The sequence below is a fragment of the Erinaceus europaeus genome, chromosome 17 (genome assembly GCF_950295315.1).
Source record: "Erinaceus europaeus chromosome 17, mEriEur2.1, whole genome shotgun sequence".
Lineage (NCBI taxonomy): Eukaryota > Metazoa > Chordata > Mammalia > Eulipotyphla > Erinaceidae > Erinaceus > Erinaceus europaeus.
In genome coordinates, this window is record NC_080178.1 from 66,740,149 (window position 1) to 66,762,429 (window position 22,281).

At 41.8% G+C, this 22,281-nt stretch overlaps 1 protein-coding gene across 1 annotated transcript; it reads left to right on the top strand.

The window, feature by feature from the left end:
* Nucleotides 1-5,085: 5,085 nt before the first annotated feature.
* On the top strand, nt 5,086-16,152 carry LOC103122823 (tripartite motif-containing protein 5-like). The gene is made up of 7 exons (XM_007533443.3): nt 5,086-7,573; nt 9,129-9,224; nt 9,863-10,093; nt 10,626-10,648; nt 13,847-13,947; nt 14,246-14,272; nt 14,723-16,152. Exons 1-7 carry the CDS (start codon nt 7,154-7,156, stop codon nt 15,313-15,315), a joined length of 1,491 nt encoding a protein of 496 aa, XP_007533505.1. The 5' UTR covers nt 5,086-7,153; the 3' UTR covers nt 15,316-16,152.
* The last annotated feature ends 6,129 nt before the right edge of the window (nt 16,153-22,281 follow it).

Here is a 22,281-nt window from a genome sequence, read left to right on the forward strand (position 1 = left end):
ATTATGTAAATAGACCACAGCGTCAGCAATGCAGCATATGGTGCAGGGGGGCTGCCCGACAGTAGTGCAGATGTTATCACAAATACCATGACAGGAAACTTTCAGTTGGCCAGAGTGTCTGAATTCAAGCTCTGTTTCTCCACATTCCAATAGTGTAACCAGAAATAATATAGTTAAGGTCTGTGTTTATTTTCTTAAGATAATGTTGGTATGAAAAATGCACTAAACTGTGGTGCATATTTTTAAATATGATAATTTTTTGAAGGAAAAAGGATATAATGTACAAAGCACCTAAGTGTCTCAACGGAGTAATAAAATCTTGCTCTACCAATTACTGGAAGTATCAGCTGTGTCGATGTGTGACGAAACCTATTTTTGGATCCCAAGGGTTGCTTTTAGGAAAGTCTCAGTGTTCTGCTTCCAGATATGGTTATGATGTCATGACTAGTTTAATGCTCCCTGCACTAGTTGTGTGTGTGTGTGTGTGTGTATTTGTATTTGTATGTAGCATAGAAATTTGTTGTAATTTTTTGGTCTTAGTTGCAAGGTTTTATTTTTTTTTTAAATTTAAATTTCTTTATTGGGCTGTGCCACCATCTTTGCCAGAAGTGTGTGTTTATTAATGAGAGAAGAAAAGGGGAACCAGAATATTACTGGCACATGCAGTGCTGGAGATTGAACTCAGGTTTTATCTTCTTTTTTTTTTTATAATTTTATTTATTCCCTTTTGTTGCCCTTGTTGTTTTTATTATTGTAGTTATTATTGTTGCTATTGATGTCGTTGTTGGATAGGACAGAAAGAAATGGAGAGAGGAGGGGAAGACAGAGGGGGAAAGAAAGAAGACACCTGCAGACCTGCTTCATCATTTGTGAAGCGACTCCCCTGCAAGTGGGGAGCCAGGTGCTGGAACCAGGATCCTTATGCTGGTCCTTGCGCTTTGCGCCACGTGCGCTTAACCTGCTGTGCTACTGCCCAACTCCCATCTTTTATCTTCTAAGCTTAATTCTCGGGGTATGCTCTTTGTAGAAGACATGAAGTTATTGATATATATCCTTCTCTCTCAAAATAAAATAAAGATTGTGATAAAAAGCACTTCTTCTTCTAGCGTTTGCCCTTCTTCCGTAGCCAGTCAACAGCGTCAGGTTGAGCCTGATGTCAAGTTTCGAGACCTCCTTTGAATCTGGAGAGGTGGCAGTCGTTGACTATGTGGGTCATAGTCTGTCTGGAGCCGCAGGGGCAGTTCGGGTCGTCTCTGGCTCCCCAGCGATAGAACATAGCGGCGCACCGGCCATGGCCTGTTCGATAGTGACTGAGGAGGGCCCGATCATAACGTGCTAGGTCAGAGCTGGGTTGACGCTTGCAGAGGTCTGTGATGAGGTGTTTGTTCTTGACCTCAGCTGACTGCCAGCTCTGTTTCCAAGAGTCTGCAACAGAGAAGTTCAGTGTAGGCATAGGGGACCAGATTGGGTGACGAGACGTCAAGCGTTGGACAGGGTGGGCGAAGATATCCGCGTATATTGGCAGGTCCGGTCGAGCATAGACGTGGGAAATGAACTTAGATGATGCCGCATCCCGACGAATATCTGGCGGGGCGATGTTGCTAAGAACTGGCAGCCATGGAACCGGGGTGGAAAGGATGGTTCCAGAAATTATCCTCATGGAGGAATATAATTTGGAATCGCCCAAGTGGACATGGGGGCTACGGAACCATCCTGGGGCACAGTAAAAAGCACTTATATGTAATTTCTATTTCTACTGCTTCTTAGAAAATGTTTTGATAAGGATTCTGGACTAAAGTAAAAAGTTCACTGGGTATCAAATGTGGGTGAAGTAATCCCCCTGCAGGTGGGGAACCAGGGGCTTGAACTGGGATCCTTGAGGGGGTCCTTGCGCTTAGTACTAAGTGGGCTTAACCCAGTGTGCCATGCCTGACCCCCAAGAGAAAATTCTTCAACAAACAAATGCAGTATGGTATTTTATGTTCCCAAAGCTGGAGGTATAACCATTTTTATCTGCATTTTCATTTTCAAATTGTTTGCAGCCTTCTTAAATATCCAAGAGAAACAGAACTGAAACTTAAATTAAAATGAACTTAAAGAGAGAGTTTCATTTAAGACTGTAGTCACATGGTTCTTCTGCTTGCAGCTGCAGGAAGTCATGGCCCCTCCCATTGTGTTAGTGTGGAGACTTCCCATTGGTCCACAGTAGCTCTCTTGCCCTCCCCACCCGGGTATTCTGCTTTCATTTTCACTGAGCTCTCTACCCTCTTTGTGTAAGAAAGTTGCCACATTGGGATTCAGTGCGTGACCTCTGACCAGGTCTGCTCCTGGCCTGCCTTCACTGGGCTCTTCCTTCAGCTGCAGGTAATCACGACTCTCCAGCTGGTGTCCAAAGGTATGTACAGCAATTATAAAGGTCAGGGTTTGGGGAACCTCAAAAAGCCAAATTTTCTTTTTCTTTTCTTTTCTTTCTTTCTTTCTTTAATCCCTTTTGTTGCCCTTGTTTTATTGTTGTAGTTATTATTATTATTGTCATCGTTGTTGGATAAGACAGAGAGAAATGGAGAGAGGAGGGAAGATGGAGAGGGGGAGAGAAAGACAGACACCTGCAGACCTGTTTCACCGCTTGTGAAGTGACTCCCTTCCAGGTGGGGAGCCGGGGACTCGAACAGGGATCCTTACCCGGTCCATGAGCTTTGGGCCACCTGTGCTTAACCCGCTGTGCTACCGCCCGACTCCCTCTTCTTTTAAGAAAGTATTTATTTATTCCCTTTTGTTGCCCTTGTTGTTGTTATTGTCGTTGTTGGAGAAATGGAAAGAGGAGGGGAAGAGAGAGATGAGGAGAGAAGGACAGACACCGGCTGACCTGTTTCACCACCTGTGAAGCGACTCCCCTGCAGGTGGGGAGCTGGGGGCTCCAACCGGGATCATAACACCAGTCCCTGCACTTTAGCCACGTGCGCTTAACCCGCTGCGTTACTGCCAGACTCCCCGAATTTTCTTTCTCCAATGCAGCATGCACGTGTAGCATGCGTGCACTCACACTCAGAGCTCCCTTGCTGCAGTTTCACTGCTAGTGAAACTTCTCTCCTGCAGATGGGGATTAGAGGCTTGAACCCATATTCTTGCACACCATGCACTTAACTGAGTATGCCAATGCCTGGCTTCCTTTTTTAAAGGGGGGGGGTGCGGCAGGAGAAGTAGGTAGAGAATAAATAGGTGAAGGGCCAAGGGACAGGGTAAAGAAGTGAGACAGGTAGGGGACATTGGAGAAGTAGGCAATTTCATTCCTGTCATTCTTCCTCTGCCACCTTCTGAAACTTTGATCATCTTGCAGGATCTGAGAGCAGAAGGAAGCTCAAAGTCAGGGGAACTGAAGCAGGGAAAAGAGAAGAGAAGTCAGTAGCTCAGGGGCGGATGACATTGCAAATAAATCCAGGGTAGATGAAGTTGTTGGCAATAAGAGGAGTGATAGCATTGGATTCAAGTCACCATATATTATAATCCTATTTTTTGGTGAATTGATAAGCAAAGTCAAATTGATGAAAATACAAAAAAAAAATTAATGGTTGATGGATGTCTGTGGCCAAAATAAGGATGATGACTAAGCATTAGTTTTTTTTCATTTTTCATTTTTCTTTTTTTTTTTTATTTAAGAAAGGAGACATTAACAAAACCATAGAATAAGAGGGGTACAGTTCAGCACAATTCCCATAACCCGATCTCCATATCCCACCCCCGCCCCTGATAGCTTTCCCATTCTCTATCTCTCTGGGAGTATGGATCTAGGGTCGTTGTGGGTTGCAGAGGGTGGAAGGTCTGGCTTCTGTAATTGCTTCCCCGCTGAACATGGACGTTGACTGGTGGATCCATACTCCCAGTCTGCCTCTCTCTTTCCCTAGTAGGGTGGGGCTCTGAGGAAGCGGAGCTCCAGTACACATTGGTGGGGTCTTCAATCCAGGGAAGTCTGGTCAGCATCTTGCTGGCATCCGGAACCTGGTGGCTGAAAAGAGAGTTAACATACAAAGCCAAACAAATTGTTGAACAATCATGGACCTAAAGACTGGAATAGTGCAGACGAAATGTTGGGGGTTATTCCCTGCATGCTCTTGTGTACTTCTGCTATCAGGTATATATTTTTCCCTAGTTTATGGGCACGGGTGAACCTGAACCTATGCTCTATCTCAGGGGACCTGGACTATATAGTTTTATATTCAGTGGTAGGAACATTTATCATTGAATTTCAGTAGTGGTGCCAGAGGGAAAATGGCAAAGGATATAGAAGTTCCCTTTAAACTCTGCTCGTAAAGTCATAGACTGTCTGTATAGAGAGTTACAGGACTCGGCCACGTTCCAAGAGATGAGCATTTACTGAAGCAAAGCAGTGATAGAAAAGAGAGACAAACACAAGCTTTAGAGGCACTTAGAGCGAGACCTGAGTTTCCCAGTCTTCCAGCTTTGACATTCCAGCTCTGGGATGCCTCGCCTGATGGGGATTAACTTCAACCAGGGTCTCCAGGTTCCCACATCTGCATTCACCTGCATTTTAGGGCCTTGCCAGCCAAGTGGAAAGGGAGCTATGGGTGCAGGGTGCAGACATCCTGGCATTTGGCTTCTCCTCCAGGATCCCTGTAGGGCGCAGGGGTAGGGCTGCTGATGCTCATCTTCCAGAGGAGCCAGTCCGTAGATAGACACTGAGCAGCAGTAGATACAAAACTCCATGCGCTGGGGCTAATAGCTTGTGAATATTGTGCTGCTTTACCGTGTGTGTGACCCAGGTTCAAGCCTGGATTTCACTGCATTGAAGGACTCTCTCTCTCTCTCTCCCCTCTCTCTTTCTCTCTCTCTCTCTCTCTCTCTTCCTCTCTCACTACCTTTCTAGCTATAATGATGATAGTACAGTGAATTCAGAAAAAATTGTGAATCTTTTAAAAATATATGTTCATACATTTACTGTATGTCGTAGTATTCCATTGTTAACATGACTATATTTGTCGTCACTATAATCCAATGCAACTGTTTTTAAAAGTGAGTACGTGATGGCTCCCAAGATGATCAGCTGTTGAAATCTCAAGTTTTTAAAAAAAATTTTTTTTAAGGTTTGGGTAACCAAATGAAGTTCTTCCACAAGAAGAGATAAAAGCCCTTCACAGTAGGAACTCAGGGCCTTCCTTGTAGAACTAGAGCCTGGGAAAGAGGCTCAACATGGGACCCACTGAACTTCTGGGGTTTCTCTACCTTGAGACTCGCCCTCCAAGCCAGCCCACCCCTGCCTTCAGTTCCCAGCAGAGTGTTTGTAAAGAATCTGTTTTTATGAGTTCTTATCTTTTTTCATAACAAGTGAAGAGAATCTGATAAATAGTCTTATTTTCCCAAAGGGCTGGTGCTTTGGGGCTCTATCTGAACTTGGACATTTTGCTGGAGCTGGTGACTGGCCAGTTAAGAGCAGCTGACTGTCTCAGCCAAACCCTTGGCCCTCCCCCCGGAGGCTCCAGGTCTACCTGCCTGAGTTCCCTGATGCCAGTCTGGACACCAGATGAGGTTCTGTTATGAACAGGACTATTTTTTATTTTATTTTTATATAATAATTTCTTTTATTTGTTATTAATACTATGTTACTGTTAATCTGTGTGCTAATAGACTTTAAGATTATAGTGTATAGTTCTTTTTTTTTTTAATCTTTATTTATTGGATAGAGACAGCCAGAAATCAAGAGGGAATGGGGGGGGTAGAGAGGAAGAGAGACAGAGAGACACCTGCAGCACTGCTGTACCACTCGTAAAGCTTTTCCCCTGCTGGTGGGGACCAGGGATTCGAATCTGGGTCCTTGCACATTGTAACATGTGCGCTCAACCAGGTGCACCACCACCCGGCCCTATAATGTAAAGCTCTACACCAAACTACCACCAGTGTTCTGTATCCCCACCCTCCCACCTCCCAAAGATAGCAACCACAGTTCTCAAAAGTCATTAAACAGTGTTGTAGGTGTCTCTTTGTCTTTCTCACTCTCTTATCACCCCTTTCTCTCTTGATTTCTGACTGTCTTAGCCAATAAATGAGTAAAGATAATAGTGATAATAATAATAATGACAGAAGTGGTGAGATGACTGAAAGTATCACACTGGGAAAGAGGTTTAAGAGAGTGGATAAGTCTTTCTTTTTTTTTCTTGGAGGAGTCATTATTTCTCCAGACTAAGTTACTCTCATCTTCTTTGTTTGCTAGAGTAGACTTCAGTTTCACAAACAGTGAGAGAACAGTCCTTATAGCAAATTTTGTGTGTGTGTGTTGTGTCTAATGAATGGAACCGAGTTACTGTAGACTGGAGGGATTAATGACTGACTTTAAAAAAGAAAGCCAATTCATATGAAGACTATAACTATTTTTATGTACTGTTTACGTTTTTTTTCTTTTCTGATTTTTTTTAATTGGGGAATTCATGTTTTACCTTCAACAGTAAGTACAATGGTTTGTACATGCATAACATTCCCCAGTTTCCCATATAACAATACAACCCCTACTAGGTCCTCTGAATCCTTCTTGGACCTGTATTCTCCCCACCCACCACTTTACTTTGGTGCGATATGCCAATTCCATTTCAGGTTCTACTTGTGTTTTCTTTTCTGATCTTGTTTTTCAACTTTGGCCTGAGATTGAGATCATCCCATATTCATCCTTCTGTTTCTGACTTATTTCACTCAACATGATTTTTTCAAGGTCCATCCAAGATCAACTGAAAACGGTGACATCACCTTTTTTTTTTTTTACAGCTGAATAGTATTCCGTTGTGTATATATACCACAACTTAGAGCAAAATTTTTTGTTCCATATGAGTACAGAAAACCAACAAGCATTACACAGGTAAGACAAGATTGTGTCAGTAGACAGTAACTCAGAAAGAAGTGCTGACATAATGAGAAAAGAACTTTTTTAAAAAATTGTATGGTCAAGCACTCTCTCTTCCTTGTTTTCCTCTTTTATTTTTATCTTCATAACTTGATCTTGATCCATCCTTGATTTGTACACAGTTAAACTTTGTTATTTATGTATTTCTTGCTTAAGCCCCCCCCCCCCCCCACAATGTTTCAATCAGCCAGGCACTTGGGAGCAAGAAGACCTTAGAAGTCAGACGGCTGGAGCTGGAAAGCAGTGGAGATGGCATCAGGAATCTTGGTAGACATACAGGAGGAGGTGACCTGTCCCATCTGCATGGATCTCCTGAGAGAACCCCTCATTCTGGACTGTAGTCATGTCTTCTGCCAGGCCTGCATCTTAGCAAATGACAAGGAGTCTGGAACTGCCCAAGAAGGAGACAAGAGCTGTCCCGTGTGCAGGATCAGTTACCAGCCTAAGAAACTGCGTCCTATTCGGCTTCTGACTAACATAGTGGAGAAACTCCGAGAGGTCAAGTTGAGCCCAGAGGAGAAGAAGAGAGATCTCTGTGTGCGCCATGGAGAGAAACTCCTGCTCTTCTGTGAGAAGGATGGGAAGGTCATTTGCTGGCTTTGTGAGAGGTCTCAGGAGCACCGCGGCCACCAGACTTTCCTCCTGGAGGAGAGTGCCCAGAAATACCAGGTGGGAGAACAAGATAAATGGATGACAGGGCAGAAATTGGACCTTTTTGGAAATCCACTAGGCCTTTGATGCTAATGACCTTGTCAACAAAGTCCTAAGACCTAATATTTCTTTTCTTTTTTTAATTTTTAAAAATATTTATTTATTTATTCCATTCTGTTGTCCCTGTTGTTTTATTGTTGTGGTTATTATTGCTGTTATTACTGATGTCGTCATTGTTTGATAGGACAGAGAGAAATGGAGAGAGGAAGGGAAGACAGAGATGGGGAGAGAAAGATAGACACCTGCAGACCTGCTTCATGTCTTGTAAAGCGACTCCCCTGCAGGTGGGGAGCTGGGGGCTCGAACCAGGATCCTTATGCCCCTCCTTGTGCTTTGCGCCACCTGCGCTTAACCTGCTGAGCTACTGCCTGACTCCCCCTATTCTCACTTTTTAATGCCTGGAGGACATCTAGCCACTTACAAAAGGATAATCCTAGATTATTATTATTATTTAACTTTAAAAAGATCTATTATTTGTAATAATAGAGAGGAGGAGAGAGAAATAACCAAAATTTCACCCTCACACATGTGATGTTGGGGATTGAACAGAAACCTTGTATATGAGTGTCCAATGCTTTATATACCTTACTACCTCCCAAGCCACTAATGCTAGATTTTTAGCCATTAAGAGATACCTTTAAAAAAAATATTTATATATTTATTAACATCAGGGTGGGGGAGGATGGTATACATGATCCTGGGAATTCAGTGACCAACTTCATGCTTTTAAGTGCAACATTCCTGTCACTATTCCACCTTCTGGGCTGCGATAGTTGTTTTTGAAGCTTGTGTTAGGAGATGATTTGGTGCCTAAGAAAAATTCTCAATAAGCCTTTGTAATGAAAGATAAGTAGGAGATAGGTAAATTGAGATACAAGCAATTTTCTTGGTACAGAATCAGCTATGTTCTTCTGGGACATAGAAATCCAGTCTTTTCTTGGAGAAGAGAGCATGACATGCATCTACTTTTATTTTTTCAATTTTTATTTATAAAAAGGAAACACTGGCAAAACCATAGGACAAGAGGGGTCCAACTCCACACAATTCCCACCACCAGAACTCTGTATCCCATCCCTTCCCCTGATAGCTTTCCTATTCTTTATCCCTCTGGGAGCATGGACCCAGGGTCATTGTGGGGTGCAGAAGGTGGAAGGTCTGACTCTGTAATTGCTTCCCCACTGAACATGGCATTGGCAGGTTAATTCATACTCCTAGTCTGTCTCTCTCTTTCCCTAGTAGGGCAGGGCTCTGGGGATGTGGGGCGCCAGGACACATTGATGGGGTTGTCTGCCCAGGGAAGTCCACTTGGCAGCATGGTAGCATTTGGAACCTGCTTACTGAACCATTCACCATTTCAGGTTTTTGACCATTTTCAGGTCACAGTTTTAATTTCTTTTCTTTCGGTTTCTCTAAACTCTATAATTTAAGACATCTGTCTGACTCTCCCCGTCTTCTGTCTATTCACACACTAAAGAAGCTCATAGCTCGACTCAACTTTGTTCTTCTCTCACAGGAGAAACTCCAGGCAACTCTAGGGCAACTGTCAGAAAAGAAGGCAGAAGCTGAAGAATTGAGAGCTCACATCAGAGAAGAGAAAACTTCCTGGCAGGTAAGGGGAGGCATTTTCTGAGGAAGTTAGGAACCTGGGTAAGAGTTGGGGGCTGAGTCACAAGACCTTCCCTCCTCTTTGTTGACTGATGATAAGCCCGCACAAGTCATCAGATGCATCCCCTGCTCTTTGCCTAGTAAAGGTGGGGGTGATTAGGGAACACGTCACTGATGAATACAGGTCTTTAGAAGAAGGTATTTGTAGAGAGATTCTCTGGTGAGGATGACAAATGAATTTTGCACCCAACACCTGCCAAAGTGTTCAGCCTTTTCTTCTACAGCAACAACACAATCATCCTGACTTGTGCTGTAGTGTCAGTGTTCAGCTTTTGCCAGAGGGTGAGGATTAGAATCAGGAGTCATTCAGGATGGAGGCACAAAACCCACACACCTCTTTTTTTCTGCTTGAGGGTTAGTCTAGATATTGCAGACTTAAGGTCTTGACGTTGGAATGCAATTGTGGGAACACAGGAAATTTCAGTTTCCCCAATAATAGATTCTTATTTCTATCTCACTCCCCTGTGTGAACTTCCCAAACAGAATGCTTTTTTGTTTGTTTGTTTGTTTGTTTGTTTTCTACTGGCTCTCAACCTTTGTCTGCTAACCTCAGCTAACTTTCTGTCGTTCTTATTCCTGAAGAATCAAATAGAAGCTGAGATTCAAATTGTCCAGGCAGAGTTTAAACAGCTGAGAGAAATACTGGACACTAAGGAGCTGGAAGAAAAGGAGAAGCTAAGCAAAGAGCAGGAAGGCATTTTCTCTTGCCTGAATAAGGCTGACAGTGAACTGATCCAACAAAGTCAGTTGGTCCAAGATCTCACCTCCGATGTGGAGCGTCGATTGCAGGGGTCGTTGATGGAGATGTTGCAGGTGAGGTTTGGGAACATCCGACATCTGAGCTATGAGAAAAGTAAAACTAATTGTCCCTTCTGTGTTGCTGTGCTATTTTTCAGTAGTGACACAAATGCTCTTTGACCCAGGCAAGTACTTTTTATTTTAGAATATCAGATAGCCGGGGGCTGAGTGGTGGCGCGCCAGGTTGAGCGCATATATTACTGTGCGCGAGGACCTGGGTTCAAGCCCCTAGCCCCCACCTGCAGGGGGAAAGCTTTGTGAGTGGTGAAGCAGGGCTGCAGGTGTCTCTCTGTCTTTCTCCCTATCACCTCCTTCCCTCTTGGTTTCTGGCTGTTTCTATCCAATGAATAAAGATAATAAATATTTTTTTTTTAAAAAAGAATATCTGACAGCTATACATCTGTGACCTGGGTCTGTCATTACGTTTTTGTCCATCATAATGAGAACATCTCCATTTCCTCCTCTTCAAGCAGTGCTGGGTATATAAGTAAGACGCTAAGTATGAAGGCTTATTACTTCTTGACCCTTACTTTTTCTTTCTCCATAGGATGTGAATGATGTCATAGAAAGGTAGGTATCAAAGATCAAAATGATGGACCTTTTGTACTTTGAAAAGAAATTCAGAGGGCTGGGCAGTAGCACACCCAGGTGAGTACAAACATTACTGTACAGATGGGCCAGGGTTCATCTCCCACCTTTGGGGGGTGGGGTGCTTCACAAGTGGTGAAGCAAGTATCTCTCTCTTTCTCTCTCTCTCTTTCTTCTCTCCCCCTCTCAGTTTCCCTCTCCTAGATAATAAACAATAGGAAAAAGTGTATGTGTGTGTATGGGGTGGGGGGGATGGTGGCTGGGGGCGGTGGAGTCATAATGCTGGCACTGAGCCTCAGTCATGACACTGGTAGCAATAGAAGGGGAAAAAATAATGCTTTTTTTTTTTAAAAAAAATTATCTTTATTGTGTAGAAACAGCCAAAAATTGAGAGGGTAGGGGTTATAGAGAAAAACAATCCAACCTACATGCAGATAGTAAAAAAGAAGAAGAAAAAGAGGGAGAAGGAGGAGGAGGAGAAGAAGAAGGAGGAGGAGGAGAAGGATGAGGATAAGAGGGAGGAAGAGAGGAAGACGAAAAAGAAGAAATTTAGTGACTTCCTTCCCCTTTCCCCTCTCCTCAGTCATTAAAAAAATATTTTTCAAAATCTGGCAAGATAGTTCACCCAGATAGTGGTCCTGTTTTGCCAGGCATGCAGTTTCCAGCCCAACCCCAACTTTACTGCTGTGGTCAATCTCCCTGTCTCTTTCTGTCTCTCTGTCTTTGTCACTCTGTCTCTATTGAAAAGGGTAACTGGAAGCAGTAAAGACCTGGGATGAGAATACATTAATAGATCAATTAGTCAATCAATTATGGCTAGTAGGTGGTACACTTGGTTGAGAGCGCAAATCCCCATGTGTACGTGGGCCCACATGGAGAAGGGAAACTTGATGAGCTGGGAGGCCGTGCTGCAGGTGTCTCCCTTTCTCTCTTTCTTCTCACCCCTCCCCCTCTTGATTACTTTCTGTCTCTGTCATCAGAAAGAAAGAGAAAGGGGGAAGGAGAATTAAATAAATAAGTAACGATTCAGGGAGCTTATTCAGCACTTATTCTTCAGCGCCAAGACTTTTTCAAAGTTTGTCTTTATAGGGAAAATGTTGTTTTATAAGAAAGTTGTCTCAGAGGTACAAAAAAAAAAAAAAAAAAACCCTGCATTTGAGTGGATCCTCAGGGAAATGATCAGAAAGTGATAGTGCAGGGTTTGTGTCCTGAGTGTTTCAGGTCCATTATATTTATTGCTTGTGAAAGAGGACCAAGAATTTCCTCCCACACCTCTAAGTATTCCTCATAGGCTTCCCCCCACCCTGATGTTTTAAAATTTTAGTCAGGAAAATTAAAAAGGCTCATATCAGAAAAGCACATGAGCCATTTAAGCAAAAATGAATGCCCCCCCGCCCCACTGTGGAAGCTGACGGCCACTTCTTCTTTCTCTTTCTCTTCCTCCTCTCCCTTCTTCTACTTTTCCTTTAGCAGAAGAAAAATTTATTCAATTTGATTCTAGTACGATAAAACCTCTTTTAACCGAAGTGATATGAAGGAAAGGTCCACTTTATAAAAAAATGCAGGGGCCAGCTGGTGGCGCACCTGGTTAAGTGCACACATCACAGAGCACAAGGACCCAGGTTCAAGCCCCTGGTCCCCGCCTAGAGAGAGCTTCACGAATGGTGGAGCAGAGCTGCAGGTGTCTCTCTGTCTCTGTCCAATAATAAATACATAAAATAAAATAAAATTTAATTAATTAATTAAAATGCAGACTAATAAAAACATAAAAGCACATGTGGTTATCAGTGAGAACTCTACCATGTTTGGTAGTGCGCTAGAGGTTTGGCATGTCGCTTCTTAGTTCCTAGGCAGCTACAGTTTTTCTGTATGTCATATAATACAACCACATCAATCAAGCACTACCAAGAAGAGGGAGCACAAGAATGTGCTGATGATCTATTATACCTTCTATTCAGGTCTTTCCAAAAGCATTCCTGAGGGGCCCAGTGGTGGTGTACCTGGTTGTGAGCACATGTTACAATGTGCAAGGACCTGGGTTCAAGCCCTCAGTCCCCACCTGCCGGGCAAAAGCAGGGCTTTCAAAAGTAGGGCTGCAGGTGTCTCATTCTCTTTCCCTCTCTCACTCCCTACCCTCTTAATTTCTGGATTTTTCTATCCAATAATGATAATTGAATTTTTTTTTTTTTTAAAGAAGGCATTCTTGAAAGTCTTAGAAAGCTGGAGGAATCAATGACCTGGTCTGTCTGGGTGAATTATTGAAGATGTAAAAAATAACTTGGACTTTTCCTGCTCATTGTATATAAAGACAACACACATGACATGCCTAAGTTCCCCCCCCCCTTTTTTTTCCCTACTCTTGAGGTAAAAAAACAATGTAGTTGTAAATAAAGCCCACTTATTTGAAACCAGGGGTTGGATATAGCCATCACTTGCAGGGGACGGAAATACAGAGGTGTCACACTATACACTGATTATAGGACACCATAGTCCTAGAAATACTTCATCAGCAAGCACAGGCCATTTTTCTGCTGGCTGAACTGAGTGTCTATCCAAACAAAGTGAGGATACAGCCAAGTCAGGGTCACTACTGGTGCTTCTGAACCAAAGGGAAAGCATCTAGCCAATGCACCCAAGCTAATTTCAAGAGGACCTTCATGATACTGGATCCAAAACCATGATCTTTCTTTCTCTCTCCTGACCATCCCTTCTCCCTCCTCCTCCTCCTCCTCCTCCTGCTCTTCCTCCTCCATTTCTTTATTTAATGAGCAAGAGAAATACAGAAAGAAAGCCTCAGAGAATATCAAAATCCTGCTCAACTCTGACTCATGGTGGTGCTGGGGATTGAACCCAAGTTAATTATTTTTAAGTATCATAGTTTTCTTTAACAAAATATTACCACACACACTTTGATATGGATTCTAGAAAATAAAGAAGGAGAAGTTAATCACTTCCATTTGAAAGGAAGAAACTTAGTTTCTGGGATGTCAGTTTCTCTTATAGGTAACACAAAGTCTGATTGGGAAGATTAACATGACCTCATATCTTCTGACTCCAAAGTCAGGAATTTACTCTCTCTCAGGGCTCAAGTGAATTATTGGGATGAAAAGACAGGACCAAAAAATTATTTAATTGGACAAACATATCAGAGGTCAGGGCCTCAATTTTTATCATTCCTAGGAGTGAGACCTTGACCTTGACGAAGCCACAAACTTTTCCCATGGTCAGAAGGAGAAAGTTCAGAGTTCCTGACCTGAAGGGGATGCTGCAAATGTTTGATGGTGAGAGATGATAGAGCAAGTGGGTGGCTGAAGGTGTCTTGTGGAAGTTGGGTGGGGTGGAGTACACAATGTCTTGGTATGGATATAGGAAATAAGAGAGGACAGAAAGCACATGATGATAATATGACCATATTTAATGATGATCTACTCATATTGACTAGGGATTGATCAGGTGTTGGGTTTATCTTTTCATTCACTAGTTCATTACTTCAGCATAGACTCTAATCCTGATGAGGAAATGGAATTCTGTGTTTGTTATTTTACTTACATGTTATACTTTAAATTTTTATCATTTCAGAACTAAGGGACATGCAACACTACTGGGGTAAGGAGAAATCACAGTATCATTAAATTTCTCTTGTTTTCATCATTTCTCAGAATTTTGCACATTCTAATGATGTTTCAACATCCATGCTTCCCCACTGAACATGCTCAAACATGTTATACTATTTCTGTGTAGGATAAAATTCATTTTCTTTTTTATTTTTAACTTCTTTATTGGGGAATTAATGGTTTACATTTGACAGCAAATACAACAGTTTGTATGTGCGTAACACTTCCCAGTCTTCCACACAACAGCACAACCCCCACTAGGTCCTCTGTCATCCTCCTTGGACCTGCATTCTCCCGCTCCACCCACCCCAGAGTCCTCCACTTTGGTGCAGTAATAAAATTCATTTTCAATCCCACTTAAGTTAGTGGGAAATTCCTTTTCACAATGTCAGATGGAAAGTTGCATCATAACCCTAACCCAACCCCTGTCATTTCTCTACAGATTATGTGACACTCGATGTTTCCTTTGAAAAACCAAGTATTGCCATTTCTGAGGATCAAAGAGAAGTGAGATATGTGAGAAATCAGAATCTATATAATGCCTATCAGTACAATTACGAAAATTATAGTGTTATGGGATCTACAGCTATCACACCAGGGAAACATTACTGGGAGGTAGATGTGTCACATAAAACAGCCTGGCTCCTGGGGATATGTTGTAAAAATTACTCTAGATCCACAATCAGGTTAATAAATAAACTAGCTGAAAATAGGGGCAAATGTAACATAGATGTTTACTCTTTATATCAGCCTAAACATGGCTACTGGGTAATAGGTTTAACTAATGGATATAATGTTTTTGAAGATTCCTCCACTGATAACACCAAAGCTTTGACTCTTCCCATGACTATTCCTCCCCATCGTGTGGGGATTTTTCTAGACCATGAGGCACACACTGTCTCCTTTTACAATATCACAAACCATGGATTTCTCATCTATAAATTTTCTTCATGCCAATTTTCTAATGACATTTTCCCATATTTCAACCCAATGACCTGCGAGTCACCCATGACTCTGTGCTCTCCAAGCTCTTGAACCATCTTACAACCTCTTCCATTTTTATTATGCCTTGTACATTAGACAATTTTACCCCACAGTTTATCTGCACTGTTCTGCTGCTTTCTCTTCCTCTCTACCTACCTATTTTTCTTTTTTAATGTCTTTTATTCAGGAATGATGGAATGGATAACATATCTTTTTATAACATTTCCCCCAAGATTACACTTCAATTAGGAGGGTTGCTAGTTAATAAGTTGTGCTAACTAGGAGAAAAATGACTAAAAGAACAAATCTGAAGGCATCATGGTCCCAGATCTCAAACTTGATTATAGAGTCACTGTAATCAAAATTACCTGGTACTGGAACAAATATAGACCAGTGGAATAGAATTGAGAGGCCAGAAATTAACCCTCAGTTCTAGGGACATATAATTTTTGACTGGGGGGGGGGCAAATTATTAAATGGAGAAAGGAGCATCTCTTCCCAACAAATGGTGTTAGGAAGATTGGGTTGAAACATGCAGAAGAATGAAACAACTACTACATTTCACTACACATAAAAGTAAACTTCACATGGATCAAGGACTTGGATGTTAGACAAAAAAAAACTATCAAATATTTAGAAGAAAATATTGATAGGACTCTTTTCCAGCTAACTTTTATAGGCATAGTCATTGACACAAGTCCAATTAATGGAAGACAAAACAAAAATAAACCATTGGGAATACATCAAATTGAAAAGCTTCTGCAGAGCAAAAGAAACCACTACCCAACAGAAGAGACATCTTACAAACATCTTTACAGGCCATACATCAGACACAAGGCTAATAACCAAAATATGTAAAGAGCTCACCAAACTTAGCAAAAAAGAAAAGGAAGAAAGAAATGACCCCATCCAGAAGCGGGGAAAGGATATGCACAAAATATTTATCAATGAGGATACCCAAAGATCCAAAACACATATGAAAAATGCTTCAAGTGATTGACAGAAAAATGCAAATAAATACAACCACTTCATTCCTGTGAGAATGGATACACCAGAAAGGATAGTAATAACAAATACTGAAGAGGCTGTGAGGGCAAAGGAACTCTCCAGCACTGCTGGTGGGAATGTGAATTGGTCCAACCCCTATATCCTAAGGAATCAAACACAGCCATGCAAAAAGTTCTATACCTGTTACAAGCAGCATAATTGGCAATAGCCAAAACCTGGAAACAACCTAGGTGTCCAACAACAGATGAGTGACTACACAAGTTGTGGTCTATATACACAATAGACTACGAATCAGCTATTAAGAATGATCCTTCTTCACCTCATTTGGGATGGAGCTTGAAGGAATCATGTTAAGTGACATAAGCCAGAAAGAGACGGGTGAATTTGGGATGATCTCACTCATGGACAGAAGTTGAGAAGTAAGAACAGAAAGGGAGAAGCACGAAGTCAAGCTTGGACTGGTTGGGTGTATTACACCAAAGTAAAGGACTCTGGGGCATGTGGGACAGTTTTCAGGTACTGGTGTAGGGTGGTGAAGGAGGACCTAGGCTGGGGGTGAGGGTGTTTTTTTCAGAAAATTGAGAAATATTAATACATGTAACAACAAATGTATTTCCTGTAAATCACTAATCCCTCAATAAAAATTTAAAGTAATTGAAAATGGTATGAGACAACACCTTAACCAAATGTTTGCCATCTTATTTTCTCTGCGTGGAGAGATACTTTTTTTTTTATTCCCTTTTGTTGCCCTTGTTGTTTTATTGTTGTAGTTATTATTGATGTCGTTGTTGTTGGATAGGACAGAGGGAAATGGAGAGAGGAGGGGAAGACAGAGGGGGAGAGAAAGACACCTGCAGACCTGCTTCACCGCCTGTGAAGGGACCTGCCTGCAGGTGGGGAGCCGGGGGATCGAACCGGGATCCTGACGCCGGTCCTTGAGCTTAGCGCCACCTGCGCTTAACCCGCTGCGCTACAGCCCAACTCCTGGAGAGATACTTTTTAATAAAAAAAAATTTTGTGGGGTGAGAGTAGGGACATAGACCTTTGGTGGTGGGAATGGTGCCAATATACACTCCTAACTTATAACCTCATAAATCACTAACCAATATGAGATGGGAAAAATAGATTGAAAGTCTCAGACTTCTTGATGTATAGACCTCAGTTCTGAGTATATATTACTTTAATCAAAGCACTTAAGATTTCAAATTGGTAACCTTATTGAAATTTAACAGTGGGTTTAAATTGTTGATACATTTCTAATAATGACTATTTCTTTTAAATATTAATTCATCTGTCGTCTTAGACCACGGAGACCAGAAGCAACTGCTTATGTCACTATATAAGATACAGCCAGGAGTCCGGCGGTAGCACAGTGGGTTAAACACATGTGGCACAAAGCAAGGACCAGCATAAGGATCCCAGTTCGAGTCCCCCGGCTCCTCACCTGCAGGGGAGTCGCTTCACAAGCAGTGAAGTAGGTCAGCAGGTGTCTATCTTTCTGTCCCCTTCTCTGTCTTCCCCTCCTCTCTCCATTTCTCTCTGTCCTATCCAACAACAACGACAGCAATAACAACAACAATAACTACAACAATGGCAACAAAAGGGAATGAATAAATAAATACTCTCTAAAAAAAGATACAGCTATATGTAAATAGTATTAAGCGGCATAGATAATGGTAAGGTCTTGTAATGTTGTAAACAACACATAGCTCCATTTAAGGTTAAACAGAGAGATTTATTCATAAAAATCACTGTGAATGTGAGGGAAGAAGTCTAGCTAAGAAAATAGGCAAAAGTCCAACTAAGATCCCAAGATCACCATATGAAGAGAACAGGATCAATCTGGAACCATACCAACAGGAGAAAGCCATGATGAATGTAATGCAATCAGGAGAGCCAGCTGCTGCCCATCCTTGCTCATATAGTCCCTGCACCCACATTCCCTTGAATAGCAGTCATTCACTAAAGAATATGCCTTAGTGATGTGTCCCTTTAATAGTCATGTCCCTCATTAACCAAGGAATGGAGGAGAAATACCATAGATGATATGTACCAAGTTCTAGCAATTTTGTTGCCTACAGTGTTTGAATTCAAGTCCAACTCTCTAAATATTTGTGCTTTTTTGCCACCAGGGTTTTCGCTGCTAATTATGAATAATCTGTGTATCTGATGAAACAGGGCTGTGCCTCCAGGAGTGTGAGGGTCATTTTTACTGAAGTCTTGTTTTTCTGATCAATGGAAACTGCCCAGTGACTTCCTCCTTGACATATGCCATATTTCTGATGACATTTTCTATACCATTTTCTTAGTGTGTTGTCTAATCATTGTAATTCCTCTATAAACAGTTCCATCTTTTCTTCATTTTTACCTCAGCCCACTAGAAAACATACAGGTAGGTTGAAAGTGTTGTGTAAGAAGATGTTGTCAGAGTTGGGAATAGGACTAGAAAGCTGGAAATCTGGATCAGGGCAGAGAGTAACTCCCAAACGGGGAAGTAAATAAATACCATGAACTGTAAACCCCATCAATCTAACCTAGGACCCGTGTCCATCCATACTTAGCACATGAGCCTGTGCAACCTCTGTATCCCTGCTGGCCTGAACTCACATTCCATGGTCACATCTAGGAACATTCTAGGCTGCACTCATTTCAGGACCCGTCTTCCTTGAGTCGCAGAGTAGGATGACCCAGCCTCCCTTCGGAGAGTGGGGCAGTCCTAACCATTGTTGGTCTACATTGAGGGCAAGGTCTTGTAGAGGCCCACAAGAGGGTTTATGATGTTTCTAATGGAGATGGCCAGTGATAGTGGAGAGAGGGACCTGTTAGAGGTCTAGGTCCATCATATCTCTGTGGGAAACCCAGTGTCCTCTTTTTGACTAATTTCAGTTGTACCCATGTGTCTATAGCTGCACAGTAAACCATTAGCCACTCCTTCCATATAAAATAAGAAAAGGAAGTATGTGAACAAAATTCTACTAGCAGAATCAAGAGCCCAGGAATAAGCACACACATATATAGCCACCTAATATGTGGCAAAAAGGACAATATGATTCCCCAACATTTTGTCCAGTGCAGTATTATAATACATCCGGTAATCTGTTTGGTTTTCTTTTTTGTTATTTTAGTATGTTAGTAATGATCTTCCTCTTAAGGAAGGTTGAGAGTGTGTATTGAAATTGGGATTTAAAAAGAACAAATCTCATCTGTCATCTAATAGAGTATGGAACTTGACACCTGTGTTAGAATGGTGTTTTGTATTTACTGCTCTCTTTATCTTCTCTCTCTCTCTCTCTCTCTCACACACACACACACACACACACACACACACACACACACAGCCCTCATGTTTAAATAATAAAATAAATCTTTGAATATAAAATAGTTTTAAAAGAAAGTTCTATTCACACCTGAATAGTATATGGCAGAAAGAATGAGAAATGCCCCCTTGGACTTGGTAACTGACTAGAACCATAACCCATTTCAATTCAATAGATCTTTCATGATTGCTCACTGAAATAATTACAACCAGGAGTGTAGTGAAGAGGAAACATATAGAAGCTCTTGGCATTGTAGACTGAGCTTGAAGACATATTATAAGTGCCAAAGCTTCTTTATTAAATCATGAGCAAGTCAAATCACATCCCAGCTGAAACTCTACCAACATGGGTTCCACAATTCTCCAGTCATCACTAATACAAGCAGTGTTTGGTAAATATGGTATTTATTTATTTATTACTTTTTGTTGCCCTTTTGTTTTATTGTTGTAGTTATTGACGTTGTCGTTGTTGGATAGGACAGAGAGAAATGGAGAGAGGAAGGGAAGACAGAGAGCGGGAGAGGATAGACACCTGCAGATCTGCTTCACCACCTGTGAAGCGACTCCCCTGCAGGTGGGGAGCCTGGGGCTGGAACCGGGATCCTTACCCCAGTCCTTGTACTTTTTGAGGTCCCTTGTACAGTGCCTTGTACTTTTTGAGGTCCCTTGGCTTAATATTAATTTATTTATTCCCTTTAGTTGCCCTTGTTTTATTGTTGTAGTTATCATTGTTGTTGTTGATGTCATCGTTGTTGGATAGGACAGAGGGAAATGGAGAGAGGAGGGGAAGACAGAGAGGGGGAGAGAAAGACAGACACCTGCAGACCTACTTCACTGCTTGTGAAGAGACTCCCCTGCAGGTGGGGATCCGGGGGCTGGAATTGGGATCCTTACTCTGGTCCTTGAGCTTGGTGCCACCTGAGCTTAATCTGCTGCACTACCACCTGACTCCCTAGAGTGTCTCTGTTCTAATTTGTGTCTAATCCTTGGAGAAAGCAAGGAAAGTATATTTGTAATTTACTCCTCCCAGCAGCTTGTGTCCTACAGTGAGAATGCTCCCATTTCCCTGTGTTTGTGCTTCTTCCCATTATAATAGTTTCTTTCCTCCTTTGGTCTGGTTACCATCTGTTATGTTTCTGCACTTTCAGGTGTTTCACTCTCTTTGAAAGATATTTCCAGGACAAGGATCTTGAATGTATAAGCCAGTGTTGAATGATTTACTACTATTCTGAAAAATAATGAAAGAAAAAGCAGTGATGGTGAGTAAGCTGCTATTTAAGAGAAGGAAGTGGGGGAAGGAGTCGGTTCCAAGAAATAGGAAAGATCAAGATTAAACTTTTCATATAGATTTTAGAACTTCCAGTTATAAGAAATTATGTGAGGGATGGGACGGTCTATAACCAAATTCAATTCTAAGCCCTTCCCATTGCTGTTGTCAAAAAAGTTCCCAGATTTTATGAACATTAAATTTTCTATTTTTTTAAATTATCTTTATTTATTTACTGGATAGAGACAGCCAGAAATTGAGAGGAGAGGGAGACAGAAAGGGAGAGAGAGAGAGAGAAAGAGAGAGAGACCTCAGCCCTGCTTCAACACTTGTGAGAGAGAGAAAGAGAAAGACCTCAGCCCTGCTTCAACACTTGTGAAAGAGAGAAAGAGAGAGAGAGACCTCAGCCCTGCTTTAACACTTGTGAGAGAGAAAGAGAGAGAGAGAGAGAGACCTCAGCCCTGCTTCAACACTTGTGAGAGAGAAAGAGAGAGAGAGAGAGAGACCTCAGCCCTGCTTTAACACTTGTGAGAGAGAGAGAGACCTCAGCCCTGCTTCAACACTTGTGATGACCCCCCACAGGTGGGGACTGGGGGCTTGAATCTAGGTCCTTGTGCACTGTAACGTGCGCTCAGCCAGGTGCACCACCACTCGGCCCCCAAATTTCCCATTTTGGATGATAAAATAAAAAGAAAGGAAGATAAAAAGTGCCTAGTCATGATAATATTAGACAAAGCCCTCCCTGCTGTCTAAAGATTGAATCTTGACATGGCACCGCAGAGACTATGAAGTTATCTTAGATACGTGTCTTACTATATTTGTAAGCCAATTTGTGAATGACTGTTCTGTTGTTATTTTTGGAATATCATTAAGTGCTTAGATATGTACCCACACAGATCTAAATAACATAATGAGGTTGAACATTTGGTTTCAGGAATGGGTCTTACAATAGCACCCTGTGACCCCTGATCTACCATTGATACTCTTATGCTCAGAAAGGGAAGAGAGAATATCTTATACATAGATAATCAGCACAAAAAGAGAAGGAACAAAGTGTGATTACATATATTTATTACTTAGCCCTGAACACCTTTAAGATCAAGATACTGTTAATTTTTAAAAAATATTTATTTTATTTATTCCCTTTCATTGCCCTTATTGTTTTATTGTTGTCGTTGTTGTTGGATAGGACAGAGAGAAATGGAGAGAGTAAGGGGAAGACAGAGAGGGGGAGAGAAAGATAGACACCTGCAGACCTGCTTCATCACTTGTGAAGTGACACCCCTGCAGGTGGGGAGCCGGGGCTCAAACTGGGATCCTTACGCTAGTCCTTGTTTTTTGTGCCACGTGTGCTTAACTTACTGTGCTACAGCCCTACTCCCACTGTTAATTAAAATTTTTTCATTATCTTTATTTATTAGATAGG